At 38.8% G+C, this 25,820-nt stretch overlaps 2 protein-coding genes across 3 annotated transcripts; both read left to right on the top strand.

The window, feature by feature from the left end:
* Positions 1–5,439: 5,439 nt before the first annotated feature.
* LOC122360322 (DOMON domain-containing protein FRRS1L) lies at positions 5,440–10,187 on the top strand. The gene is made up of 5 exons (XM_043260821.1): positions 5,440–5,840; positions 6,770–6,854; positions 7,066–7,204; positions 7,281–7,527; positions 8,279–10,187. Exons 1-5 carry the CDS (start codon positions 5,651–5,653, stop codon positions 8,449–8,451), a joined length of 834 nt encoding a protein of 277 aa, XP_043116756.1. The 5' UTR covers positions 5,440–5,650; the 3' UTR covers positions 8,452–10,187.
* Positions 10,188–10,346: 159 nt separating this feature from the next.
* On the top strand, positions 10,347–25,527 carry tmem245 (transmembrane protein 245). Of its 2 annotated transcripts, XM_043260819.1 has the most exons (18): positions 10,347–11,443; positions 12,654–12,771; positions 12,866–12,961; positions 13,049–13,171; positions 14,012–14,203; positions 14,285–14,454; positions 16,070–16,093; positions 19,134–19,238; positions 19,359–19,441; positions 19,535–19,625; positions 20,425–20,523; positions 20,602–20,733; positions 20,807–20,929; positions 21,012–21,157; positions 23,014–23,114; positions 23,766–23,940; positions 24,164–24,358; positions 24,441–25,527. In XM_043260819.1, the coding sequence occupies exons 1-18, from the start codon at positions 10,850–10,852 to the stop codon at positions 24,484–24,486; spliced, it is 2,613 nt and encodes an 870-aa protein (XP_043116754.1). In that variant the 5' UTR covers positions 10,347–10,849; the 3' UTR covers positions 24,487–25,527. The 2 variants fall into 2 exon arrangements, with proteins under 2 accessions (XP_043116754.1, XP_043116755.1); XM_043260820.1 differs by lacking the exon at positions 16,070–16,093 and having other exon boundaries at positions 10,349–11,443.
* Positions 25,528–25,820: the final 293 nt, after the last annotated feature.

Genomic DNA, 25,820 nt, shown 5'->3' with positions numbered 1-25,820 from the left:
ACACACACACACGCAAAGGCCAAAATTAGAGGTGACCATATCATTTTGGTCATGTTGCAGAAAAAAGTTGATATTGTCATGCTTTGTAGCACTTTGTTGCTGGTCAAAATTAACGCACATGTTTCTTAAAAGCAACATTTTTACTTTTTAAAAGTTTATTTTACACTTGTTTAACGTGTTTCTTATTGCTGTTTATTTATATTTCTTCTTACTGTGCAATGATAATAACAATGTTATAATAAAAAGTATATTTTTGAAAGTAATAATGTTAATTTCCGCATAATTCTTGCTTAAATAACTATGCTGGCTGCAGGTTAGAGACAGGAGGCCGTTTCTATTCGTAGTCTTCTAGGACCTAGGCCAATGTTAAAAAGTTCCCTTTTTAAAAATCAGTTTCTTGTTAGTTTGTTGAATAAAGTGATTTATTTATTTTAGGTTTTTTTTGTGCACAAAAAGTATTCTCATAGCTTCATAAAATTACAGGTGAGCCATTGATGTGACATGGGCAATTTTATTGATGTCTTTTCTGGGCCTTGAGCGTGTCAGTTGCATTGCTGTCCATGTCTGTGAGTGATTCAAGACAGAACTATCATTTTTGTCTGAGCTGTGTTCATTTCTTACTGCTTTTCTCCTACAGTTTACATGCCTCTTTTTAAGCATCAGATAGTTAAAACTAGTTTTCTCATGGAGAGAAAGAATCCAAGTAACAAAACCATCAAGATCTAACAACACTTGTTTGTTTAGCTTTTCTTTTTTCTAGCTGCACCAGCAAGAAAGTAACATAATGTCATATTTGACATAATGCATCTCGACAGACGTGGCATGGAGATGTGATTGATCACTGTTTGGGCCAACCTCAAGACAGACTGATCACCCAAACAAAGCATTTTGTCAAAAAAAAAACGCATCGAAAAGCAGCAGTCAGCAAACACACCCTGGATTTAAAAACACTGAAGTGAAAATTCGCTATTAGATAAGCTGGAGAAGACCATGGTGACTCCTTCCATCATCCATTGTCATCCATCCTCATCCATCCCGAGGGCAGCTGGAGTGACTGACAGCTCCTGCCGCGGTTCACAAAGATCCGCACGTCAGTTAGCGATATGGCCTCCCGGGTAACCATGGTAAACGACCGAGATTGGTGCTAAACTGGGTAGTTTGATTGAGTTAGCGCTAATTCACGTTTAATGACACTATTGATTGGAACACGCGGGTGTTTGTGTTCTAACAGCCTCTGTCAAACCAATCAGATTAGCTGAGTACACCTGTATAACCGCAGAAACAAATAGCGCAAAGCAAACAGATTGACGGGACGAGCTTGCAAAAGAAACGCCGCGATCGCTCGAGGATCAAATAGCAATCAAGCGGCAGTCAGACAAAGCGGAGATATCTGTGACCGGACTCCAAATGAGCGCCAGCGAGACAAAGAGAGAAACGGAAAGCTCACAAGTGCTCGTCCTCGATCTCTATTTGCTCAAAGTAAGAATTGAAGAGCGCTCTTTGCTGTGTGCGCGCACACGCAAAGCTCAATCTATCACCACAACACAGTCCCGTGGGAGAGGGAACATAACGCGTCCGACCATCGCCAGATTAATGGGTTAACACCCGGCACGTGCCCATAATGTGCTCCCGGGGACGCGGAGATTAGGCCGCGGCAGACAGTCCCGTCTTCTGTAGGCAACACAGACGCCTATCGATCCTTCCGGATGTGTGCGTGTCTGTTCAGTGCAGGCTACTAGACTCAAAGCGAGGGAAAGAGTGATGGGTATGTCACCAGTGCTTGCTCTGCTGACAGTACGTAAGGACTGTTGACAAGTTAAGATGAAGCCTCACACACAAGCTCTCTCAGGAATAATAGGGCCCTTTTTCTTTCTGCCAATAACCATGAAGTGTTTCGGGGTATGTGTTCACACTCAAATAGTATCTGTAAATTATATGTAATGTGGGAATAAAAGAAAGCCCTGGAGGCGAAACTGCTGCCTGGCTTAACAGTTCTGCAGGCGTTCACACATGTTGGGATGTGAATCTGCTTTCTGTCAGGTTTGCGTTCCCTGAGCATGAGGAGTTGAACACGTCCTACTAAAAGCAATAATAATTTACCTGATTGATTTTTTATTTTTTTTGCTGTACACAGAAACCCACCTCTTCCAGCAATGCACCACAGCACGAGTAATTATGGGTATTCATAACGATGTCAGTAGTTTAAAGAGATTGTCTTCTCTCTTGTCATACATGCCCGGCCAGATTTCCCCAGTCATTTACAAAATTTGTACATTTATTAAACTGTGGCCTTTTCCTATTATCAACTGCAAAGCTTCCATTCAGATCTGCCTACGTGACAACTGAAATAATCCAAGTCGAGTCTTGTCCTTTACGATAATCCTGTTCATCACAAAAGAGAAGAAAGATACCTCCTTTGCCTCTCGAATTGCGAGCATTTTGCTCTCCTTGACATGTATTCCGATAAAGAAATAAAAACCATTAAAATATAGCAAACTTTCCGAATAGAATTTGTTTTGATATCTTAAATACTTGGCGTAATGATTCTGTGTTGGCAGCTTGACATTTTAATGACATTTACATTGAATAATTATGTAAATTAATTCAAATTTTAAAAGTCTTACAAATTTTTCAGGTAGACAAACACCTGTTTTTCACGACTGATAGTAATATCTTTTTGAATATGTTAATTAAGTGAAAATGAGACATAATTTGCTTTCAGCACTGCATGTTGAAATTTAGATTGTGTGTGTGTTAAAATGCACATCATGCCCTAAAAATCGTAATTTCTCTAAAATTACAAATGGATAACATGTTAGTTTGCAGATACTGTTTTGATTTTAAAACTCTGTAGTCAAGCAGGTCCCATTGCAGCATTATAATACTTGTCTCTCTTCGCCCGTCTTTCTCTCTTCCTTTCCCTCCATCAGTTCGTCTCCCCTCTGTGGTTATGAATGGGACCTGCGGCCATTGTCTCTGTGTCAATCACACACTCTCACACACATACCCAGGAGACACACAATTGACATTTGGCAGATTGCTCTGTGTGTGTGAGTGTGAGAGAGTGTGTGTGTTTTAGGTTATTAAGATAAGGCAGGTATGCCGTAGGTTCTTCATTAACATGTTAGGGGATCTCATCATCCTTTCTCCTCTAGCACTGTGGCCGTAATTGGGTAAGGCTATTAGACACAGAGTGATCGCGCCTGTGTGATGGCAGGAGGGGGATGGTGGCGTGGCCAATGGGGGAGGATGGAATCTTATAAGTACATGACACGGTGTGTGTGTGTGTGTGTGTGTGTGTAGGAGAGCACTTCTGCATAGGTGTGTATATGCGTGCTGATGGGATAGGGCTATTAAAGCTGATGTCGGTTTAGGTAGACTTTAATAGTCCTGCTAAGCAGCGGGTAATTGGCCGTATCCTGAGAAAATAGGAGAGATTGATTTAGAGGTGCCTGCGTTAAAGTGGACACCTTGGAGGGTGAATTTTAAGCTGTAAATCGTGGCTATAGTGTCACTTGGCATCTGTAACTGCACAATGTGAATGTGAGAGATGGATATATGAGTATACCGGAGATGCCTCTTACAATATTGACCATGTTATTCTTATTATATTATATTATACTATACTGTTTGACTATTAAGAACATGCCTAGTATTATTTTGAGGTAATGAGGTAATCTATTACTATTTGTTCTAACCCATAAAAATGACCTTTGTTAATTCAACCTGTCTTTCAATGTATTTGTTTTCTAAAATATCACTCAAACTGCTCTTTTGTTTTTATTTTGTCTCTCATATTTTTTCCCAGTATGATTCATTTTTAGCTCTTCATGTATGTATTGATGGTCATGTACTGCAGCTCTGAGCATGTTCTCAAGGGCTCTTCACAGAAGAGAGCTTGCAGTCAGTGTCTGAGCTGAGTCTCTGACTATTAGTTTTTGACTTTTAGGTTTCAGAGCTTCTGTTTTGGATGTTATATTCTGTTCATGGCTCTATCCTTGATCTTTACTCTGTTTTGTAACTCAACAAGCCTTGCATCCATGTGGTCTTCATTTTAGACATTCTCTTTTCAAGAACAGATAACTTGTCGATTAAACGAAGTGAAGTTGTTGCAGTTATACATGGTGGAAAAATACTCTCTTTAGTGAGAATCTTAAATCACATTCCAAAATATTACTCAGATAATGGCTAGAAAAAGTAGAAAAAATTAGAAAAAGTAATATCTTAAAACTGAGCGAAGTGACAGATGGGTTCACTAAAACTAGTAGAAATGATTGGTTTAAATTATGTAGGGGAATACAATCAAATGTGTTTCAGTGTGACCAAAACTAAAAGGACAATTTAAATGCACACTATAGTAAATATTTTTTTTATATTGCGTAAGCTTCATTGTGCAGTATATTAAAGACACCATAATATGCAGCCTTCGCCAGATCTTTTCTGTTTAGAAATTAAACACTGCCATCTAGTGCTTCATGTCAGATTTACTTTCACCCTCCTGTCACTGTGAAAAGCACAAAAGCTTTGACTTTAAAAACAGATAAATAAAAATCTAAGAATTGGTTAACAGAATGTCACCATAAAATAAAATCATAATTTTTTAAGACGATTAAAGGGCTATATACTTTATGGTACCCATACTTAGGCCTAGGCCTATATGTGATACTGGACAACAAAAAAAAGTAGTATGGTATATTTGTAGCAATAGCCAACAATATATTGTACTGGTCAAAATTATTTTATGCAAATAATCATTCAGATATCAAGTAAAGATGTGTCCCATAAGGATATTTTTTATTCCCTATAAATATAGGCCTATCAAAAAAGAATTTTTAAAATTAATTTAGTGAACTTTAAAGACAATTTTCTCTTTTTAGAATTAGCACCCAAAGCTTCCAGATTTTCATTTTGTCCTATCCTAACAAACTATTCATCAGAAATAATAGAAATATTATATTAGGCTATTATATATATATATATATATATATATATATATATATATATATATATATATATATATATATATATATATATATATATATATATATATATATCAAATATTTTCCTAGAATTTACTGTAGCATTTTTATATTATTTTCCCTTGAAACACTTACATTTTATAGGCTACAGTGTGTCTGAAACCGCGATTGATTTCCACACGTAGTGCGCTGCCATTGGAACGCAATGCTGGCAATCTCTATCGATTGACGCGCAAGAAGAACAAAACACGACCAGAGAGGGGAGACACAATGTGTCAAATCAGTGCGCGACGGTCCTACAGGTTCAAAAAACTACAATAATGTAATAAGAAAAAAAGAAACGCTATTTATAAACAGCGCGTGCAGCTGACATATGACTGAGCGCCGTGTCATTATCAAGCAACATCGCTATCGGTTACAAATCTCACCATAAGCGGATTGGTTTGGCCCTATTCATTAACGGCACCCGAGCCTCCAGCCTCTCAGCGCCCCCTCCCCCGCGGAGCAACCCAAACGTTTTTTTATCATGAAAGCGATTTAATTAGCTACGTATTATTATTAGTTATCAGCGTGAGCATTAGTACTGGAATGCGACGACCAGTAAATCAGACCCGAGTCTCTTCGCGCGAACAATAACAAGTATCGTATCATTAGGTCCAACGCGTCCAGTCATGTTTCTTCTGCATCCGCTGCTGCAGATCTCCGTTTTGCTGGATGCGGTTTCTGCCAGCCCTACCGACGATAATGTGCTGCGGGCCGGCCATGGAGATCACGGAGAGCCGGGGCACGAAGAACCCCATAAGGATTCCTACAGCACATTCGCCTCCGAGTTCCTCGAGTCCAGATACCTCTCAGACGAAGGTACGACGGCGCTTGATTTGAAGTCATGAAGGCTGCTTTTGTGTTGTTTCTCACTCAGTATACATGAGTGCAGTTCTCAGCAGCACTGAACGCATGTAGTTGAACGGTCACCGTGTGATGCCCACAGGCCTATTAATCAGGTTAATAGTATTGTTTGTTAGTTATATAATAATTACTAGCTGTGCTTTTTTTTAAGAGATTGGTTTTGATTAACATAATCGTTTGTATTCATAAGGCACAGCCTCAGCACCTTGGTCAGCGCCCCAAAGCTCACATCCAGACCACTGGCTTTCCCAACCTCCCTATTTTGCAGAAACTCAGACAGTCATTGAAGACAGAACACACCGAATAGAATATAATAGAAACTCTTACTGCTACATCATGTCTGGCCCAGTGCTGTAGGTACAGCTACGTGTAACACATGTTTGGACAGTACTTAAATCCACAAATGAGTGAATATACAGCATGAAGTGTAATGTTTAAAACAATAGAACATACGCTACAATTCAAGTTTCTAATGTTTTTGTCCAGTCTTTATTGTATATAACTAAAATACATATTATCAATGCTGAAAATAGCTCAATATTTCGTGCAGCATTTATTGAAATAGAAATCGTTTGTAACATTACAACGTCTTTATTGCGGCTTTATCGCCACAAAAACCTTACTGATCCCAAACCTTTAAAAGGTAGTGTATGTAGTGTCATATAATATACAATGCAAATATGTATAGTGTAAATGATTGTTTGTGTATGTGTGTGCTTGTGTCTGAAAAAAGTATTGCACAACATACTATATTACAAAAGCTTTAATCACGCATTACAATGCATTAAATAAAATTAAAATGTAACAAATACAAATATGAACAGTAGTAGTAGGACTAGGTGAAAGTGGTTGATTAACGTGCTGTTGTCTAATGTCTCCTATAGGTTACCCCTTCCCAACTGCACCCCCTGTAGACCCATTTGCCCGCATAAAAGTTAGCGACTGTGGAATAACCAAAGGATGCATCAGGTGAGTGCAAGGAATAAAGTTTAAATTTAATTCATAAACAATCGGTTATTGTGGCATCAAACTGTCTGGCTGAAAAAAGTCTGTGACTCATAATATACTGTAAACATGAAGCATATCATGGATCTCTGTAGGTCTTTGTTGAATATTGTTCATAGAGGGGTAAGTTCATCCAAAAATAAAAATACATCATCTCTCTCTACCGTTGCTGTAGATATGGCAAACCAGGCTGTGACGCAGAGACCTGTGACTACTTCCTGAGTTTCAGACGCATTGGCACAGATGTGGAATTCGAGATGAGTGCAGACACTGATGGATGGGTCGCCGTCGGTTTCTCCTCTGACAAAAAAATGGTAAGGAGAGAGGGTTACATAAATATATACGGTGTGAATGCCAGCTAAGAGATGCACTGTGATATTGTTGCTGCAGGGAGGTGATGACGTCATGGGTTGTGTCCATGACGATAACGGACGTGTGCGGATACATCATTTCTACAATGTGGGCCAGTGGGCCAAAGAGATCAAGCGCAACCCGGCACGGGACGAGGAGGGCATCTTTGAAAACAACCGTGTCACGTGCCGCTTCAAGCGGCCTCTTCACGTGCCTCGGGAGGAAACGCTGGTGGACCTGCACCTCAGCTGGTACTATCTGTTCGCTTGGGGACCTGCCATACAAGGTAAAGACATGCAGCCTGGTTCAAAGAGTATTTCATTTAAAAAATAAATAAATAATAAAATTGTTTTCTTAGCAACATATTGGGACGAATTTAGCGTTACATTACTTGCTGATAAAATCATCACAATAACTATAACACGATTCTACTGCATCAAGTAATGTCATGACAAGCAGAAGCTGTGTGTTTGTGATAAATCCATCATCAAGATGTTTTTCACTTTATTCCATTGCTCCTGGCTAAAATAAATGTCTTCTCTCCATGATATTGCTTACTCCAGTGAAAAGGTCTGAATCATGAGTGTAATATACAGACATTTTACTGGCAAAAAAACAGTTCTAAAGAACTATTCACTGGATTTTGATGAACAGAGGATAGACTTTTTTAATGGAGGAGTGTTACTATTGATTATGAACTGGTATGAAACGGTATGAACGGTTTAAAGCTAAAATGCCTTAAGGATGGATTTGTTTGTTATAAACATGCATTTTTCACTTCACAACACATTAATTGATGGACCGGAGCGAGGTGGATTATTTTGTCTGGTGTTTGAACTGATGGCACCCGTTCACTGCAGAACATTCACTGAGCGAGTTAATGCAATGCTGTGTGAAATTATGTAACAATACTCCAAATTTACATCTACATCTTGGATTGAGTGCATTATCATAAATGTTTATTTTAAACTATTCGTTTAGGGCTAAGAAATGAATATTGGCCTGTTTATGAAGATCTTTTCTGTTTTTGTTCTCAGGTTCCATCACAAGGCATGACATCGACTCCCCACCGGTGTCAGATCGCATGATTAGCATCTATAAATATGAGGACATTTTCATGCCTGCCACGGCCTATCAGACATTCTCCTCTCCCTTTTGCCTCCTCCTCATTGTTGCTCTTACCTTCTACCTGCTGATGGGCACACCATAACCAGCAAAGCCATGTCACCGAGAGGAGAAATTAGTACAGCAAACTCAAACTATGGAGCCACTATAGCACGACTTTGTGCCAACTTAACAGTATTACGAACAAGCAGCAATAAATTGGAATTCTATAATATCCTCAATCTACGTACACTAGAAAGGTATTTGGACTGTTTCCACACGTGTTAATATTCAGTTAGATACAAGCAGTGATTTCTCATTTGGAGGAGAGAAGGTCAACCATACACATATTTATTACTATATATTTTATTTTGATAAATGAGTAGAGAAACATCAAATGGTGCATGTTATTGTAGGTAGGTTATGGTCAGTCTACAATAGTTGAAAAAATCTGAGTCACATTCATTTTAATATTCAGTATACCTATAGTGCTATATAAAATTTTTGCATTAAGGAAAGCTGTAGAACGTCAAACCAAGCAGCTGTCAGTCGTAGCTGTGAATAAACTTTAAAATAAATTCAAATTTAAACCCATTGCGAAATCTATGCGGGGAAATCTTTCGCCCTCATTTAAAATTCCAAAACACAGTGACTTACATTGAAATGACTAAATTTCACAAACAAACATTTTCTGATCAGTGATAAATGTGACCGTATCTCTACAGTGGCACATATCATGACACACTGTGTCCCTCTACTGCACTCTAAGGAGAAATGAATTGCCTCATTTTAGTGAAAGGAATATGTTTTGCCAAATCTCAGTAGAGGTGATCTGCTGTTTGTAGTTGCCCGCTATCCATTGTTTTCTAGTATATTACAGTTCTGATTAAGGCTGTGGATTTCAAACTTATGTAAATTAATGCCTGTGACTACGCAACTTACAGCACTACATAATTTGCCCTACAGCACAAACACACATGCAAAGTATTCATAAAACATCACTGCCTTCCAGTCAGCCAGCATTGCCAGTTCAGTATTTGATGATGCATGCCAGCAAACAGCCTCATCTGAGCCATTTAGATCAGGAACAGAACCAGTCCAGGAGAGAGTCGTCTGGTTTTTATTCCAGTGATTTGCAGACTTCCTACACCAAGGACTTCATGCCATTGTAAAACACACAAATAGTCAAAAAACAGATTGCTGCCTGTGTAAGATTTAGATCACACCAGTTAATTATCTGGAAATGTTCTGGAATAAAATTTGTTTAGCAGACTAAAGAGCACCATGTAAAAGATGTTTAAAATAGGTATTTACTTTTAAATACAGGTTATATTCACCTTAAGGTATATGAGGAAATGTACTTGAGAGAGTGATGCGATTCACTTTTGGTGTGTGCCGGCCAGAGATAATCATGTTATGTAGCATGAATGGAAACATTTGTATGCCAGTGGTCAAGGAACAGTATGTTATATTTTAATATACTTTTAAAATGTCGACAGTGTTAGAGAATATGCAATAATGAGTGTGCATAGTAAAGGACTGTGCACCATTGGCATTTGAAATATTTGTCATACAGTCTCCTACATCATTAGCAGCTTACATACATTCTGACAAATTTACTGTGAATTCTTGCTCTAATGGGATAAAAGATACCTGGTTGATGGTCCTGAACACAACGCATACTGCACTTTTTAATAAAGCTATGAAAATCAGCTGAAATGTGTACTGTTGTTATGTTTGTCTGGGTAAAATGAGAACGTTTGTCTGATCTTGATGTATTTGTCATGACATGGCACCTTGAAAAATAGTAATAAATAAAACAATGAAATATCTGCTCACTAATTCGTTCAGTCAACTTTTCTGTTACGCCAGTCGATGGCGACAAGTGATGGTCTTTTTGTTGTGCTGCAAGGATTAATGAAAAAGTTGCATTTTAATATATTATTCTGAATTTTCAGCATTTCCCCTCCATTTTGTGTCTGTGAGTATTCACATAGGCTAAATGAAGTTCCAAACCTGACTGACTTAGGCAAAGCATGTTTATTTATATAGCACGTTTCATACACAATGTTAATTCAGAGTGCTTAGTTATAGGCTGTTTTTTCTTACCACTGTAATGTAGTAGATGTTTTGGTTACCGTAGACCTATATCGTATTATAGACCAAAAATTAGACATTTCTTTAAACTACTGTTTTATGTTAAATGGAAAAAAGAAAGCTTGTAACTGCACGACGGCGAGTAATGATGACAAGTCTCATTTTGGTTAGGCTAAAAAAGACGCGGGTAGATTTAGATAGACGTGAAAGATAACGAACCACTAGCAAAAACATACTCGCGTGTCTCCGGAATAGCATCTTCGCTTTATTTCAGTGTCTGTAGTTGAAGCCCTGTAACTTGACTACATTTCCCAGGTGCCATCCTATACGCCACGTCATCCTGTGCCCAGCCCGCCGTTCCTTATTCGGCGAGTCCTCCGGACTGAAGCGGAGCGACGCCAGCGAGCATGGCAGACACGGAGGACCCAGGTCCAGCCGAGGCCACAGAGCCGGACACCCCGCGCACCAGCCGGCCACACTACGTCTCGTTCAGCGAGACCGTTCAGCCAGCGGTCGGGATGGTGAGCCACCTACTGAGCCAGCAGACGTCCCTGAAGTTCGACAAAAACATCAAACAGGCCTTCTACAACACGGGAGCGATGATCTTCGTGGCGATCTGTTGCGGAGCAGCCGTGCTCGTCTACTTCATCCTGGAGGCTTTTCTGCGGCCGCTGCTTTGGGCGGTGCTGTGCGGCACTTTCCTGCACCCCTTTAAATACTCGCTGGCCCGCCTCTGCCGCTCCTGGCTCAGCAGCCTGCAGGATAGCGGCACGCCGATAGTGGTCGGGACTCTGTTGGTGCCGGTGTGGTGCGTGAACTACGGGGTGGAAACTCTGGGAGGACTGGTCGTAGATCGGCTCAATGTACTGCTGGCAGTTGGGGCCGGTGTACCCCTGCTTTATTTCCTGTATCTGTTCTGGAGCGTCATTGGCATGCAGGTGATCCTCAGCCACGTCTGTACAGTCATCTGTTTCGGCCTGGATTGTTTCAGCGCGGCGTGGGTGAGTTCAGTCAGTGAACGGGACAGAGACACGCCTCCCGTCAGACAGTGCACAGGTGGTAGAGGGGTTCTGGGACAGGGACTTCCCTCCTGCTTAGAAAAAATTATGAATTTATGAACATTTAGTAATTCTGCTTTTAGAACTTTTTTTTATTATAATTTTGTAACAAAGTTTGGTAATATATGTATAGTGTCATACTGGGCTACAAAACAGCATAAGTTGTATTTTGGGGGTAGAAGTTGTGATACGGGTGTCTTTGTAGCAGTAGCCAACAATACAGTGTGTAGATTTTCAGTTAATGCCAAAAACCATTAGGAAAGATTACCATTAAGTAAAGATTATGTTCCATGAAGATATTTAGCACATTCTCTTCCATAAATATATCAAAACCTAATTTTTGATTAGTAAGATGCATTGCGAAGAACAAATTTTATAGCGATTAGTTCCCAGACTATGAATAAAAAAATAAATAAAACATGATTATGATATTACGACCGGTTTGTGTTCAAAGCTAAATCATTTTCTGTCAGTTTTGAGCATTATCGTGGATAGTCACATTCTGTCTCTCTTTAATCCATTAGAAAATCATACATTTACATTGCAAATCTGTCAACCTTTGTATGAACACATGTGGCTTCAGACAGCCTAACCGTATTCAAATATGTTTGTATAGAAAAGTATTCATGAACACAACTGGCCATGTGAAGTGTCAAAAATATTTAGTACTTCTGCTCAGTATATGAATGGGAATTGGAGCATGACATCCCAAGATGCTAAAAATATGTCCCTTAGGCTACAGACACAGGGCTGATGATAGATCACAAGACATTTTTTAGGGTCCTCGAAAGGTCACAAGAACTCTACAGAACTAAATATGACCCTGACATTCAATTTAATTACCTCAGTATCTGTTTTTTTAATTCTCTTCAGTGCGTAATGTCATGCGGTTTCTATTATTAGTCTAAATTGGAATCGGTCACAAATTCCCCATCCATCAGAACCTTGTGATCGCATAATAACAAAATTATTATTCCTAAATTGTTAAATTCCTTGAAATGTGTTGATACGCACAGCTCACACAATTCCTGTGAGAGAGCTGTGAACATACTAAGGGTTTTTGTGATTTATAAATAGGTTGGTGGCAAATGTTTGGTGCAGGCACAGTGGTTACCAGAGATGCACATATGTTCTCTCTCTTTCTCTTTCCCAGGTTGGCACTTTAGTTGTGGGCTACGTGCTGGCTGTGGCGTTTAAGTGGACGCCTGGCATGGAAGGTTACTTGCGCACACTGTCTGTGCCTGTGTGGGCGGCACTTATTTTCTACTTAGGTAAGACCTTTCTGTTATGAACTTAGTTTGAGTTAGTGTTAGTATTGACTTACAATTCTGTAAGTGAAGGAATGCGAAATATTCTCTTTTTCAGTTTCTCTGACAGGGTCTTGGCGTGTGCCTGTGTTCGTGGTGGTTGTGTTACTGCTAATAGTTGGTTCTCAGGAAAAGCCTGCTGTTCCAGGAAAAGGTAAATTGGCTGAGGCTCCAGCTCTTACGTTATTTACCTGTGTTCTTGATGTCCTGTGACCTTTACTCCTCTCCTCTCTCTGTATAGGTGAGCTCTCTGGTCAGGTGCTCTCCTTTGCTGCTAATACAATCTTCATGGCAATCTCCTGCAGTAACGTCAGCCATGCCGAAAAGATCCAGGAAGAGATGAGCACCAAAGAACAATCCAAAGGTGACACGAAAAAAAAAAGTTAATTCAAAGTCATGTAGATGTTTGAAGTTATTTGCAGAACCGTTTTCCTCTTTGTGGGAAACCTGTGAGATTCTGCAGAAATTACTTAAATGTAAGAGATTCTCTGTGGGTCAGGTTATGACTGACTTTCAGAAGTGTGTGCATTTTAATGTAATGAGCACTGTTTCGGAGTGAGGCATGGCACTGTTTTCTTTTATATGCGTGCGAGAAGGTTATGATCCGGTGTTTTTAGTGTCTCAGAGCTGATTCTCTGCATTTGCTTTGAGTTAAAGAAATAGTTCTTATGTTTTTTTGTTATGTTAAACAAACAGATATTTTAAAGAATTTTGAAGAACCAAACAGTTGATGGTCAAAAATGACTTCCATATTAGGGAAAGGGATAGTAGTGAACTATCCCTTAAAATGTGCACAGTGTTTCCAGGTACATTTTATTTTTACATTCAAATCATTTCCAACATCTCTATACTGAGAATCATTTGCAAACCTGTTATCATAGTAATAGCCTTCCTTGCAGCTCTTTGTTGTAATTATACTAAATACTTAGAGTAAAATAAATAAAACTATTATTTTGTAGTAGTAGTGGTATTATAGAAATCAGACCTGAGGATTTTCAGACAATTTCAGTTGATAAAAAAATACTTTTCGGTCAGTAGTAAATTTGTTCACATACTGATTAATTTATTTTTTTTATACTTTTTCTTTTTGTGGCACTGAAAAGTGAATCAAATGCCAGTATTTTTCAATGTATTGAGGTAAAAAAATACAGTATCACAAACAACAATATCAACATTAGTAAAGATTTCTTCTTCCCCCTCACAGACACAATTGACCCCCCGAAGAGACTCTTTAGCATTCCCTCATCCCGGCGACGGAGCAGACTAGAGTTCAGGGGTATCCATCCCAAAGAGAAGGCCAGTGATATTTACTTTGTGCTGCTTGCGTGGGCTATAGTGCTGGTGCAGATCTGGCTCAACCTCTGGATCTTACAGTTACTTCCCATCCCTGTTGCTGGTAAATTTTGTGTTTGTGGTACTCAGCTCAGAAGCGTGGGATAGTATGCAGGTTTTCATGAATGGGTGTTATATTTTCCAGTTTGGGTCCTTAAGAAGATGGTTGTCCATTTTGGGATGAAAGACTTTATTTGGCAGACTCTAGTAAAATGGTGGGCCACTTCTGAGAAGTTTGTGAAAGACAGACAGGATGCTCTGCTGCCTGGACCGATTAAAGGCCTAGCTCACTTCTTGCTTCGGATTGACACTAAGGTAATATCTCTCATATCACACACACACACACACACACACACACACACACAAAAAGCACTTGACTGTCTGCTGACCCACTGTCCTTCAAACTTGACTGCTGCTAGTTGTCGCCACATGCACACGTTTATTTTTGGAGGTGACACAGATCTGTGATTACAAAGAGGAACTGAATGTGGTTGTGGCTTGCTGATTCTTTTTTTTATATTTAACTAATATATAACGAAGACAAGAAGTATTCATAACTGACAGAATAAAAGCTATGAAGGTCAAATGCTGATGTTTCTGTTTAAATTGTCATTTGGGAACTAACTTAATATCAGTTTTTTAGTCAGTTTTCAGTGATTTTTCATTTCTATAAGGAAATGTCATTAACCTCATCGTTGGTACACATTTCCTGTCTCTCAAATCAGCTGAAGTACTCAGATCACACATCAAGAGTAACTAGTTTTAGTCTGTGCACAGTGTTGTTGCATTTTTAGTTTATTTGTTTGTTTTTCATCTATTGTTTGAAGTTTGTGTCATATTAATAAGTCAACTCAAGCCTAAAAATGTGCCCATAGTTTGACAGTGTGACTTTCACTTTGGGTTTGGTCTTTTGGGCTGTTAGAGAATTAAAGCCCACTGTTGCAGTCAGTCTAGATGAAATCCTACACCTCTAAGAAAGCATTTGCCCGCTCCTCTCTGACCCCATAGTAATCTAGTAGAGTAACCTAGTTCTGCCTTCTCTCATTCTTTAGCATGCTGAGTCACATGCTCTTATGAGCAAATGTAATGAAAACATGCAGGGTCCAAAATTACCACTCAAATGAGAGCTATATTAGCTGGAGAACATTAAATTATTATTAGCCAGAAACTACTGATTAACAAGGAACAAATTGTAAGAAATGTGGTCAAACTTTATATTAAGTGGCCTTAACTACTATGTACTTGCATCAAAAAAACGAACTAAATAAAAATAATAGTCAGTAGAATGGTTAATTTTAAATGTAATTGCACAGTAGTTAAGACCACCTAATACAAAGTGGGACCAGAAATATAATATGACCTTCAATGATGTAAGTTAAATGAGCAATCCAAGAGATACATTTTCTGTGAGTTGTGTGTCTTTAATCTCACTGGACAATTTTCCATCAGAAGTCCATTTAAAGGGGTCATGAACTGATCAAAATCAAAATTACCTTGATCATTTGATATATAATAGGCCATTGCTCTATAAAAACATTCTGTGAGTTTAAGAACCCAAAACTTTCTTGTAAGGCTTGAAAAAAAAGCTTATATTGACGCCAATCTACCAAAAAGACAAGATGTTATGATATGTAATAATGTGGCTAAACACCGCCTCCACAGGAGAAGATCAACACCTGCTTCTACATCACTGCCTGTTTAAGAATAAAAGGAGGTAAAAAGAGAAGATGAGGACAATCATACAGTAGCAGATCTTTCTTTTGTCCCTAAAAAAGGCCAACACATCACACCTTTATTGTTCAATATGAATCTCTCCACCGTCCGGTCTTGCTCTGTTTTTGCCTTGAAACCACGTTGATGTTTGCTGCTTTCCTGCATACTGATTGGTTTTTTCTAATAACCGTTTGTCTCTCTGTCTCCCTCCTCAAAGCTCTGGCATTGGCTTAACAAGCAGGTAAATCATTTGTACTGCCAGGTATACTAGAAAAAGAAAGAACAAAGGGGAAGAGAATGAAAGAATGGCAGTGTGCGCTCCCATTAAAAGCTTTGGAGTGATGCTTCCCCCCTCTTCACTTCACCCCTCCATCTTTGAGCTCTGCTTCGCTCACTGGCTTATGGCTGTTCCTGCTGTGCGGTGCTTTTGTGCTGTGGAAAGGAGCGTGTGACTCTGGATGTGACTAAAATGCTGACATACTAACTGTCAGGAAAAAAAAAGCAGAACGAAAACCCTATGAAAGTCCACGGTCGGTTCCACAGCTCTAGATGTGTTAGGCTGGTTGTCTTTAGAGTGTGTGAGATGCATGTAGGGAGAGAACAGACAGAGGGAATGGAGGTTTGGGTGAAGGGATGCTTTGGTCTGTTGAGGCCAAGACTGGTGGTGTTGCTGAGTATTACAGGTGTGGGAGGGTTTGGTTAAGGGGTTTGGTTTTGTTCTAAGTAGACACAAAAGCTTTGCTCCAAGAGCTAGTGAGCTGCCTACTGCCATCGAAGGTAGAAGTGATAATGTTAGGAGCGAGTGATTTGCAGCGCTCTACATAGGAAACTCTTCACACTTTATGGGTCTAATTAAATTGATGTAGAAACATTCAACATTCAAAGTTTCAACATTTTCCTTTCTAATCAAATAAATGTTGTTCTTTTGAACTTTCTATGGAATTAATTTAATCACTAAAAATGCTAAAAAAAATAAATTAATGTAACAATAATAATAGAAAAAGAGCTAGAGATTCACCTCGCTTTGAAAACAATCCAATCAATGTGCATAGCCTGAAAAGTTTACCAAAAAACTCAAATCTGCACACTCAAAAACCAGTAAGTCACAAGCGAGATGAAAGTAGTATAAGCAGTTTACTGGGAAAAAACAAGGCAAATGTTTTGGTTACATGTTGAGCATTTTCAGTGCTAAGCTATCAATGTTGGAACTACTTCTTGTTTTGGTTTTATAGCGGGTTGCGAACCAACTTCACAGGTGCATATCGCCACCTAATGTGATGGAGTGTGGAGAAATGTTGGAACTAGGAGCCATCTGGATTTAAGAAAATGGTTTTTCTTTTTCTTTTTTCTTCAGTAAATTGCTTACACTGCTATCATCTCTCATGTGACTTTTGAGAGTGTGGACCTTTTTTCCAGGTAATTTATTTTTATTGGTTCTTGAGTACCAAATCGGCATATTAGAAAGCTTTCAAAGGCTGGCTAAAGGCTATGGACCTAATGCCTTAATACCACAGTTTTTACAACATAGTGTTCACTATAATGTTCAGGTTTAAACGTTTTAAATAGGCATTCCATGTCCCGTTGTGCATGATTATTTGTATGTTGTTTCAAAGTTTAAAATGTCTTTGTAATCTTTATAAGCTTTTGAAACAACTTTCCTTGTCTGACATCACCAGTATGTCTTCAGAAGTTTCTGTCAAATAATATTTGTTTTGTTGTTTGTATGTTTTCTGATTTATGGAGTGGTAACTGTTCCATGTACAGTAGCATCTCATTGGTTGTGTCAGATTAAGATGAGTCTGACTGTGGCTCAACAGGAGCAGATGGTGAAGAAGTTATTTTCAGGTCTAATAGTGTGTCCCTCCCCTCAGGAATCCTGTGGCATTTGCCAGCATAGTTTCTAAACTGCGTATTAGTCTTAGAGACGGCATAATTCTGTTCTTTTAGTCTCTTTTCAGTTTCCTTAACAGCGTAAACTCTGTACTAATCTGTCAACATTACTAGGTTTGTGTGTGATGTTAACATTTAGCACTAACGGAACCAGATAGCAGGATTAGACATGCAAGTGCCGCCCACAGGGTCGACAGAAGCTGGGTGAGCAGAGAAACCGAGTCCACCTGCCAAAAACAAAAATATGCCCACCTCCTCCTGTTTACAACCCCTCACTGTTTCCTGACAAGATGATCATCAGTGGTGCTGCTAGCTCATTCGCTCAGCAGATAGGCTTGCTTAGTCATCCAACAGGTTAGCAGATGTCAGAGCTCTTTAAAAGGGAAAGTCAGCATGATTTTGGCTTATGAGTCAGTTACATGTGTGAGATTGCATCAGAATGTTTACTATTAATATTAATAGGTTATGTTTAAAAACACAAACAAGGCTGCATAACTGAATTTTTTTTAAGGGAAACTTCAACCAAAAATGTCATTTTAAAGGGGTGGTTGATTGTGATTTTCCTTTTTTTTTTTTTTTTTTTTTTTTTTTTACTTTAGTCAATGTGTAGTGTTGCTGTTTGAGTATAAACCAATATAGATATTTTATATTTTATCGTCTTTTTAAAATTATGTCAGTTTAATACCTACAGTTAAACCCCATTCACACCAAGGGTGATAACTGTAAGGGTAACGATAAAGATATAGTTCTAAGAATCATTCTTAATATTAAAGAATAGATTCCACGCCACAGCTATAACGATGAAGGGGGCAAGGCTGTCAGATGAGGGGCGTGACATTTCTGGACTGAAACAGAAAAAGAATAAATAGACAACACCGCTCCAGCTGGTTTAATGAATCACAACACACTGGGCAAGCTAACCGATCTGAGCCCATTGCTTATTACTGAGGGCGGGCTTCATAAAACAAGTAAATCATCAGAGTGTTTATAGGACAAGAGACAGAGCGGTGTAGAATAAAATTGAATTATATGAAATACATAATTTCATCGCGTGTTAAGCTGCTCCCTATAAGCACAATCAAGCCTAGAAATGAAAACTGTCAAACACCCCTTTAATCTTAATTTCTGTCTCTTCCTCACACAATGCAATTGCATGGCTTGAGAAGACTTGAAATAATGTGAGAAAAACACAAGACCAGTATTTTTAATTGTTGGGTGAACTCTATTGTTTCACTGAAAGAGGTGAGCATTTTATTTTTAGGTTTTCATAACCAAAGAACACACCATTGTTCCTCAGGTTTGGCAGAGGGAAGCAGGTTTCTGTGTTGTCACACTTGCATGAAGAATCTGATTTAGTTGAAACTAAACTCTAGTTCTCTGTTTCTTTTCAGATGATAGTGTGGCTGGAGCGCTCTTTGGATAAGCTGATCAGTATTTTCATTATCTTCCTGCTGGTAACTGGCACACTGCTCATGACCTTGCTGCTCACAGCTATGGTACCGTATTTCCAAACCACTGTCCTTGGGCTGATTATTCCACTGCGTGACGGACGTGATCCGTGACTGATACTACGCTCCTTGTGCATCATCTCTCTGCGATTGTATTTTTGTTCACAGGTGCACCAAGAGAGTGTTCATATCATAGAGGTCACTAGTAACTTGATCAACGAGACCGTGTCCAACCACCCAGAGTGGGCCAAGTAAGAAACACACCCTTATCTTTAGTGGTGAATCTTCTCGAAATGTTGCGCAACTGACTGTGTGTGTGTGTGTGTGTGTGTGTGTGTATGTAGTTGGCTCCCAGAGGCCCAAGTTGTCCAGAAGGCTCTAAACTCTGCTGCCACAAATGTTTACCAACATGGGAGAGAATGGATCACACATAAGGTCAGAGTTCAGAGATGACAGTGCTGTTGAAGACTAAATGGAACGACATTCATAACATCTGAAGGGACCGATAAAACGAAAGTGAATGGCAACCATGATTCTTGTGCTATATTATATTATGACTTTTGAAGCAATGTGATTGCTTTGGGTGAAAAACCAACAGCAAATTGAAATGTTCACACGTGCCACTGCCCTCTAATGTAGTTTGCATTATTTTGAATAAGCCCTTATGGAAAATAAGTTTTTATATTTGAAATATTGTTAAAGCATACTGCTGAATTTACTGACGCTTTATTGTACTAAAAGATACTTTAATCTCTTAAAACATTTTTGTAACATTTTAAAATATATTTGTAGAGATAAAGCTGCAAAAATACATTTACTTTAATTACAAATAATGTACTTTGCATCAAATAGTTTAGTTTGATGTTATTGCAAATGTCCTCTTTTCAAATAAACTTAAGTGGACTTTTAACTCAATTATATTAGCTGCAAGTACACTTAAGATTTTAAGTACAATGCAAGTGTACAATAATTCAGTGCATTTAGGATGTGCATATTCAAATGTGACTCGGTCAGTTAAAAGAAAAAAAATCACATAGGTACTGTAATCACAATAGTGTTAAAAAAGTTGTTTCAGAGGTGAAGCATTTTCATTAAACATGGAATAAACCATTTTTTTTGTGAAATAGCAGATAATTTAATTTAAAATTAATTATGAAATAATCAAATGTTAATGCCTTCATATGCTAAATAATCATTTATTATGTGAGTGATTTTTAGTATGTGTGTATTATAGCTTCATAAGATGTTGGGTGATAAAGTAAACAACACGGCTGTGATTGAGAAACAAGTTCTGGAGCTGTGGGACCGTCTCTATCAGTCCTGGATTGTGAAGGTAACAACAACCTTAATTCCACATGCTTACTCGCTCATTGTTTTTTGTTACACTCCAGTCTGTGTTTTTGTGTTGTAGAATATGACTCACACCGGACGACACCGTGGACACAAGCTACATCTGCACAGGCAGAACAGCTGGCTGGGGGACATACTGGACTGGCAGGACATCGCCTCATTCGTTCAGGAGAACATCGAGACGCTGCTCTCGGTTAGGCTCCAGTGTGTGTCTTGTAGAGTGTCTTTATTTGGCAGATTGATGAATATGTTGTCTTCTGTCATAGATATTGGAGTCTCTGTGGGTGGTGATGAGTCGAAATGTTGGCTTGCTGATATCCACAACCACCACGCTGCTCACCGTACTCTTCCACAGCGGCACCGCATTGCTCAACTTTGCCCTGTCTCTGGTAATACACGCATACACAGTCGCACTGATAGGTCGGATTTTAGAGGTGGTTTTAACTATTCATTGTTTCTCTGCATGCGTAGGTGATTTTCCTGACCACACTTTTTTACCTGCTGAGCTCCAGTGGAGAATACTATAAACCTGTGAAATGGGTTATCAGCCTCACGCCTCTCTCCCAACCTGGACCCTCTTCAAACATTATCGGGCAGTCTGTGGAAGAGGCCATCAGGTACACCATGTCCACGTGAAACTTTGGTTTGTCTCAAACGCCCCCATTGTCCAACACAATAATCAAAGCCCCTCAAATGTCCCAGTCACATTTTCTTGGTTAAATAAACATTAGTTGTAATTTTTTATAAAAAATTATTGTATGTTTTTACATTAACAGTATAATCCATGTTCTATTTATTAAAGCCAAGTATGGATTTCATCAAGTTAGTGTTTTAACCACTTTACATTTAATCCACAGTAATCTCTTAAGGCAGTAACAATTTAAACACAGGTGTCATCTGATGTGACATGCACTTTTACAAGTTGTTCAGTGTTGCCAAGTCCGCTGTTTTCCATGGAATTGGGCCACTTTAACACTTTCTGCTGGATATTTTTCACATCTGTAGGTTGAAACCCCTGGAATGTGACTTTTATCAGAAGAACCAAACTATTTGCATTTTAACCCCATTTGAGTGTAATTTCCATTGGGAATCTCCCCTGAAATGTGATTGGGCTAGTCTTCAGTAGCAATTGGTGGATTTTACCTTTTAAAACCTTGCGATACTGAAGTTGAACTAAGATGTGTGTTGGCAGTGTGTAAAAACAACCACCCTATAATGATAAAGATCCACTCAATGTTTTTTTTTTTTTTTTTTTTTATCTCAAGTCATTTCCGCTTTCTCAAATTGAGCTGATCTCAGATGCAGAGCTCATTTGCATTTAAAGCACATTAAAAATAAAGCCGCTTGTTGTAGATCAGTAGATCGGTCCTGCTGCCGCAGCTACTTTGCGTGTTGGTGTTGCTGTTGGACATTGTTTCTTTAGAAAAACTATTGTTTTATACAATTTTCTATGTCCTGCAGCCACCTTTGACGTTTAATGAGGTCCTCTAGTTGAGAACTACAGCCTTAATGGGATACTTACAGTAAAATACAAGCATGTCCCCACTAGCAATAACTCTGACTGCTCCATCAGTTTCTAAAGGCAATCATTTGTAATGTACTTGTAGTGGAAGTCTAAATGTACAGCAGGGAAGCAGAAATAGTGTGATATAGTGCAATATTTACACAACCTTGTGTCAGTCCTAATGTGTAGAACACAAATCTTCTCTTAAACACAAAAGAAGCTATTTAGATTTTTTTTTTTTTCCATAGAGTGAAAGTTCAGTAGGGTCCATTTTTTTTCTGTGGAAAAACAATCATTTGTACAGCATTGCAATGACACCAGGGTGAGTAAACGGTTATTGGCTGAACTTTGTTGTTAACACCGAGAGACTGTACTTCGTAATCACCACAAGAGGGCAAGACTGTTCTGCTTTTATTTCTGTCGTTTTCCCTTTTGAACAGTTCATTTAACAGCAGTCATGATCGGAACTGAAATTGTGATATGATGGGGGTGAAATTGACTGGGAATAATATGCTGGTTATAAATTTGGAGGGTTCATCTGCAGGTAAGGGTGACCCAGAAAACGGAGAATGAATGGGGTCACAGATCTGCTGTAGCATTGCGGTGTCCTTGAGCATGATGCTTAACTTCAGGTTTCTCCAGTAGAAATTAGCATAATGTAATTGGCTTGGATAAAAAAACACGTTACATTCACAAGCACACTTTTCCCTTCATAGACAATGTCAGAAGCTGTGAAAGTGAAATGAGGAGAGGAATTCACTGTTTCCTAACTCAGCTCGATGTGTGTGTGTGTGTGTGTGTGCGCTGATGCTGCCGTCATCCAGAAAGCACAAAGATGTTCCATTAGACCCATTTCCATGAGCGCTAATCACAGAGAGACTGATTCACTCTGACTCCAGTCAGTATTAGACTAACTGAGGGGAGAAAAGCCCTGTGTTTCTGCTCCGTTTCATTCTGTTTTCTGTACAGGGGTGTGTTTGATGCCTCTCTGAAGATGGCTGGATTCTACGGCCTTTATACTTGGCTTACACACACAATATTTGGCATCAACATTGTCTTCATCCCCTCAGGTAGGACTAAAATAAACACAGACATAAAAGACTCTCCTCTTCCTGTCTTGGGCATGTTCCGCACCGCATGTTCTGCATGTTCACACCGGCGCTGTTTGTGATGCAGCTCAAAACAGAAAATATCAGGTTTCTGGATGTTGTCTTGGAGTATTTCTGTTATCACAAAATAAGTCATTATAATGTCTGTTGCGAATCTAATTTCCATTAAAAATGGCTTTGTTAAAACTGCCCGGAGCTGCTCAAACACACAGTGTAGAAGCTGCGACCTGTGAATATAGGTGACAAAATTGTAATTTGTATTTATTTGCACGTGTGGTAAAAGATTTCATGCTGCATTTTACGAGGACAAATTATGTCAGTTTCAAATAAATGCTGTTAAAACTAGAAAAGTGTATAATGGTTTCCACAAAACGACTGATTTTAGATTTTAGCTCATTATCATGTGACTTTAAAAGACGGCTGAAAATCCCACTTTGTCATTACAAAAGTAAATTACATTTTTAATTATATTACAACAGAATACCATTTTTTTTTTTTACTGCAATAATATTTTTCCAATATTATTTATTCAATAAATGCAGCCTTGGTGGGTGACTTTAAACATTAAACATTTATGTTTTAATTTTGGTCTTTCTATCTTCCTGTCTGCAGCAATGGCAGCAATCTTAGGTGCGGTGCCGTTTTTGGGGACGTACTGGGCGGCACTGCCAGCGGTGCTGGATCTGTGGTTGGCCCAGGCAGAAGGTGTCAAAGCTCTGCTGCTGCTCTTCTGTCATCTGCTGCCAACATACTTCGTTGACACGGCCATATACTCTGATATATCGGGGTGTGTTTGACCTTTTATACTTGTAAACCTACAAACCTCTGTATTTGTCCAAATTTAGTTGACTGTCAGCCAAAAAGACGTTTCGCCATTTCGTCATTATTCGCTAACCCGGAATATTCCTCTTGTTTTCATCCGTCCGTGTCTATCTACCATGTGTTCTCGTTTTGTTTGTATGTATTCGTATAGCACACCCTCTCTAATTTGCATTAATATTAATATGCAGAGGTGGACACCCGTATCTGACTGGCCTCGCTGTAGCAGGTGGTGCGTACTATTTAGGCTTGGAGGGTGCCATCATTGGGCCCATCCTGCTGTGCATACTGGTGGTGGCGTCCAACATCTACAGTGCAATGCTAATGAGCCCTAGCAGCAGTCAGCCGACGCCAGTGCAGAGCCACTTCCCTGTACATCATGGCAGGTGATGCATCTGTTATTTCTTATTCTTTTATTTGCACGTATTAACTACTTATTCACTGTAACTACTTCTCTTCAATTCTCAGGTCATTCACAGAAACCCCATTTCAGCTGAGGAAAGGCGATGAATGAAAGGCGTTTAAGCAGCAGCCTGTTAGACTTGTTAATAGCGCCCCTTTCTCTGGTGTATCCCATACACTTTAAAAGAGGGCAGTCTTTAATACCTCCACCCTAAGAGATCTGTGGCTGTCATAGCACTTAGAATAATGACGCCCCTTGATGCCGACCTCTGTGCTAACAGTTCATTTAGCACTTAGCACTGTGATGCTAAATTTGGGTAATGCTGGGATACCGGGCTCAAAAAAGCTATGCCGCTTGCACACTCCAGTGCAAAGTTTAGTTAGCGCACCGGTGTCCTGTCTAGCACTGTACTGGTGAATTATGCCAGTCCCACGATGCTAGTTAGCACACTAACAATACTACGTTTACATTGCGCTTTACTGTAACAATTCACCAGGGTCCCACTTAGTGGACCATCTTTTTAGCATATAGATCACTGGCTATTTTTTGCTTATCTTGTAGGACTGATTATTTATCCCATATTGTGGATGTGTTTGGCACTGTTGTCATGTAAATTAAGTTTGTGTAAATGAAAGGACTTCACTCTCAGATTGTACTATTTTAAACACCTGCTTAAAGTGTTATGTCGTTCTGTTTTCGTACATGTACAGTCTTTGTTCCTGAAGATAAACTGTACCTTCCTGCACAGTTTTATCTCCAGGAGTAGAAATAAGCAGTGCTGACCTATACTAATATTGAATTTTTTTTATTTGTTTATGAACAAAATCTCAACTGTAACAATGTGAAACTAACTTAGTCTTTAATTTTTGCATCTCTGCATTCTGTCATTTTTGTGTTTTTCATATTACCTCAAGCGTCTTAATTGTTTTTGTTTCTGTTGGCTATAGACTTAATTTGTGTGAAGTACATTGCATTTTTATAACTGTTTGGATTTTATTTCACATCTCTTTCAGAGTTTCCGGTTTAGGAAGGGTGTTAAAAATCCCTGTTTTGTAATAATGTATGTGGTTGTAAATACAGTACTATTGTTCAGTAAAACAAAAAACACCTTTTAACAGTTAGATTTATATATATATATATATATATATATATATATATATATATATATATATATATATATATATATATATATATATATATATATATATATATATATATATATATATATATATATATATTTGAAGGATGAGCTAGATGACCAAATGCTACTGGCAGAAATGATATCAGCTTGATGTCAAGTTTAAATGCACTGAATATGTAATGTACTCAGTCTGCTCTTTTCCCCTTTATTTTGGATAGGTTACTCCAAAAAGTCTTCACACATTCTGTTAAAGACGTCACTGAAGAGTGAAAGTGTATGCACTTTTTTTTCAGTTCATGCCAAA

The sequence above is a fragment of the Puntigrus tetrazona genome, chromosome 16 (genome assembly GCF_018831695.1).
Source record: "Puntigrus tetrazona isolate hp1 chromosome 16, ASM1883169v1, whole genome shotgun sequence".
NCBI classification, from domain to species: Eukaryota; Metazoa; Chordata; class Actinopteri; order Cypriniformes; family Cyprinidae; genus Puntigrus; species Puntigrus tetrazona.
This window is presented reverse-complemented; position numbering and strand designations above follow the sequence as displayed.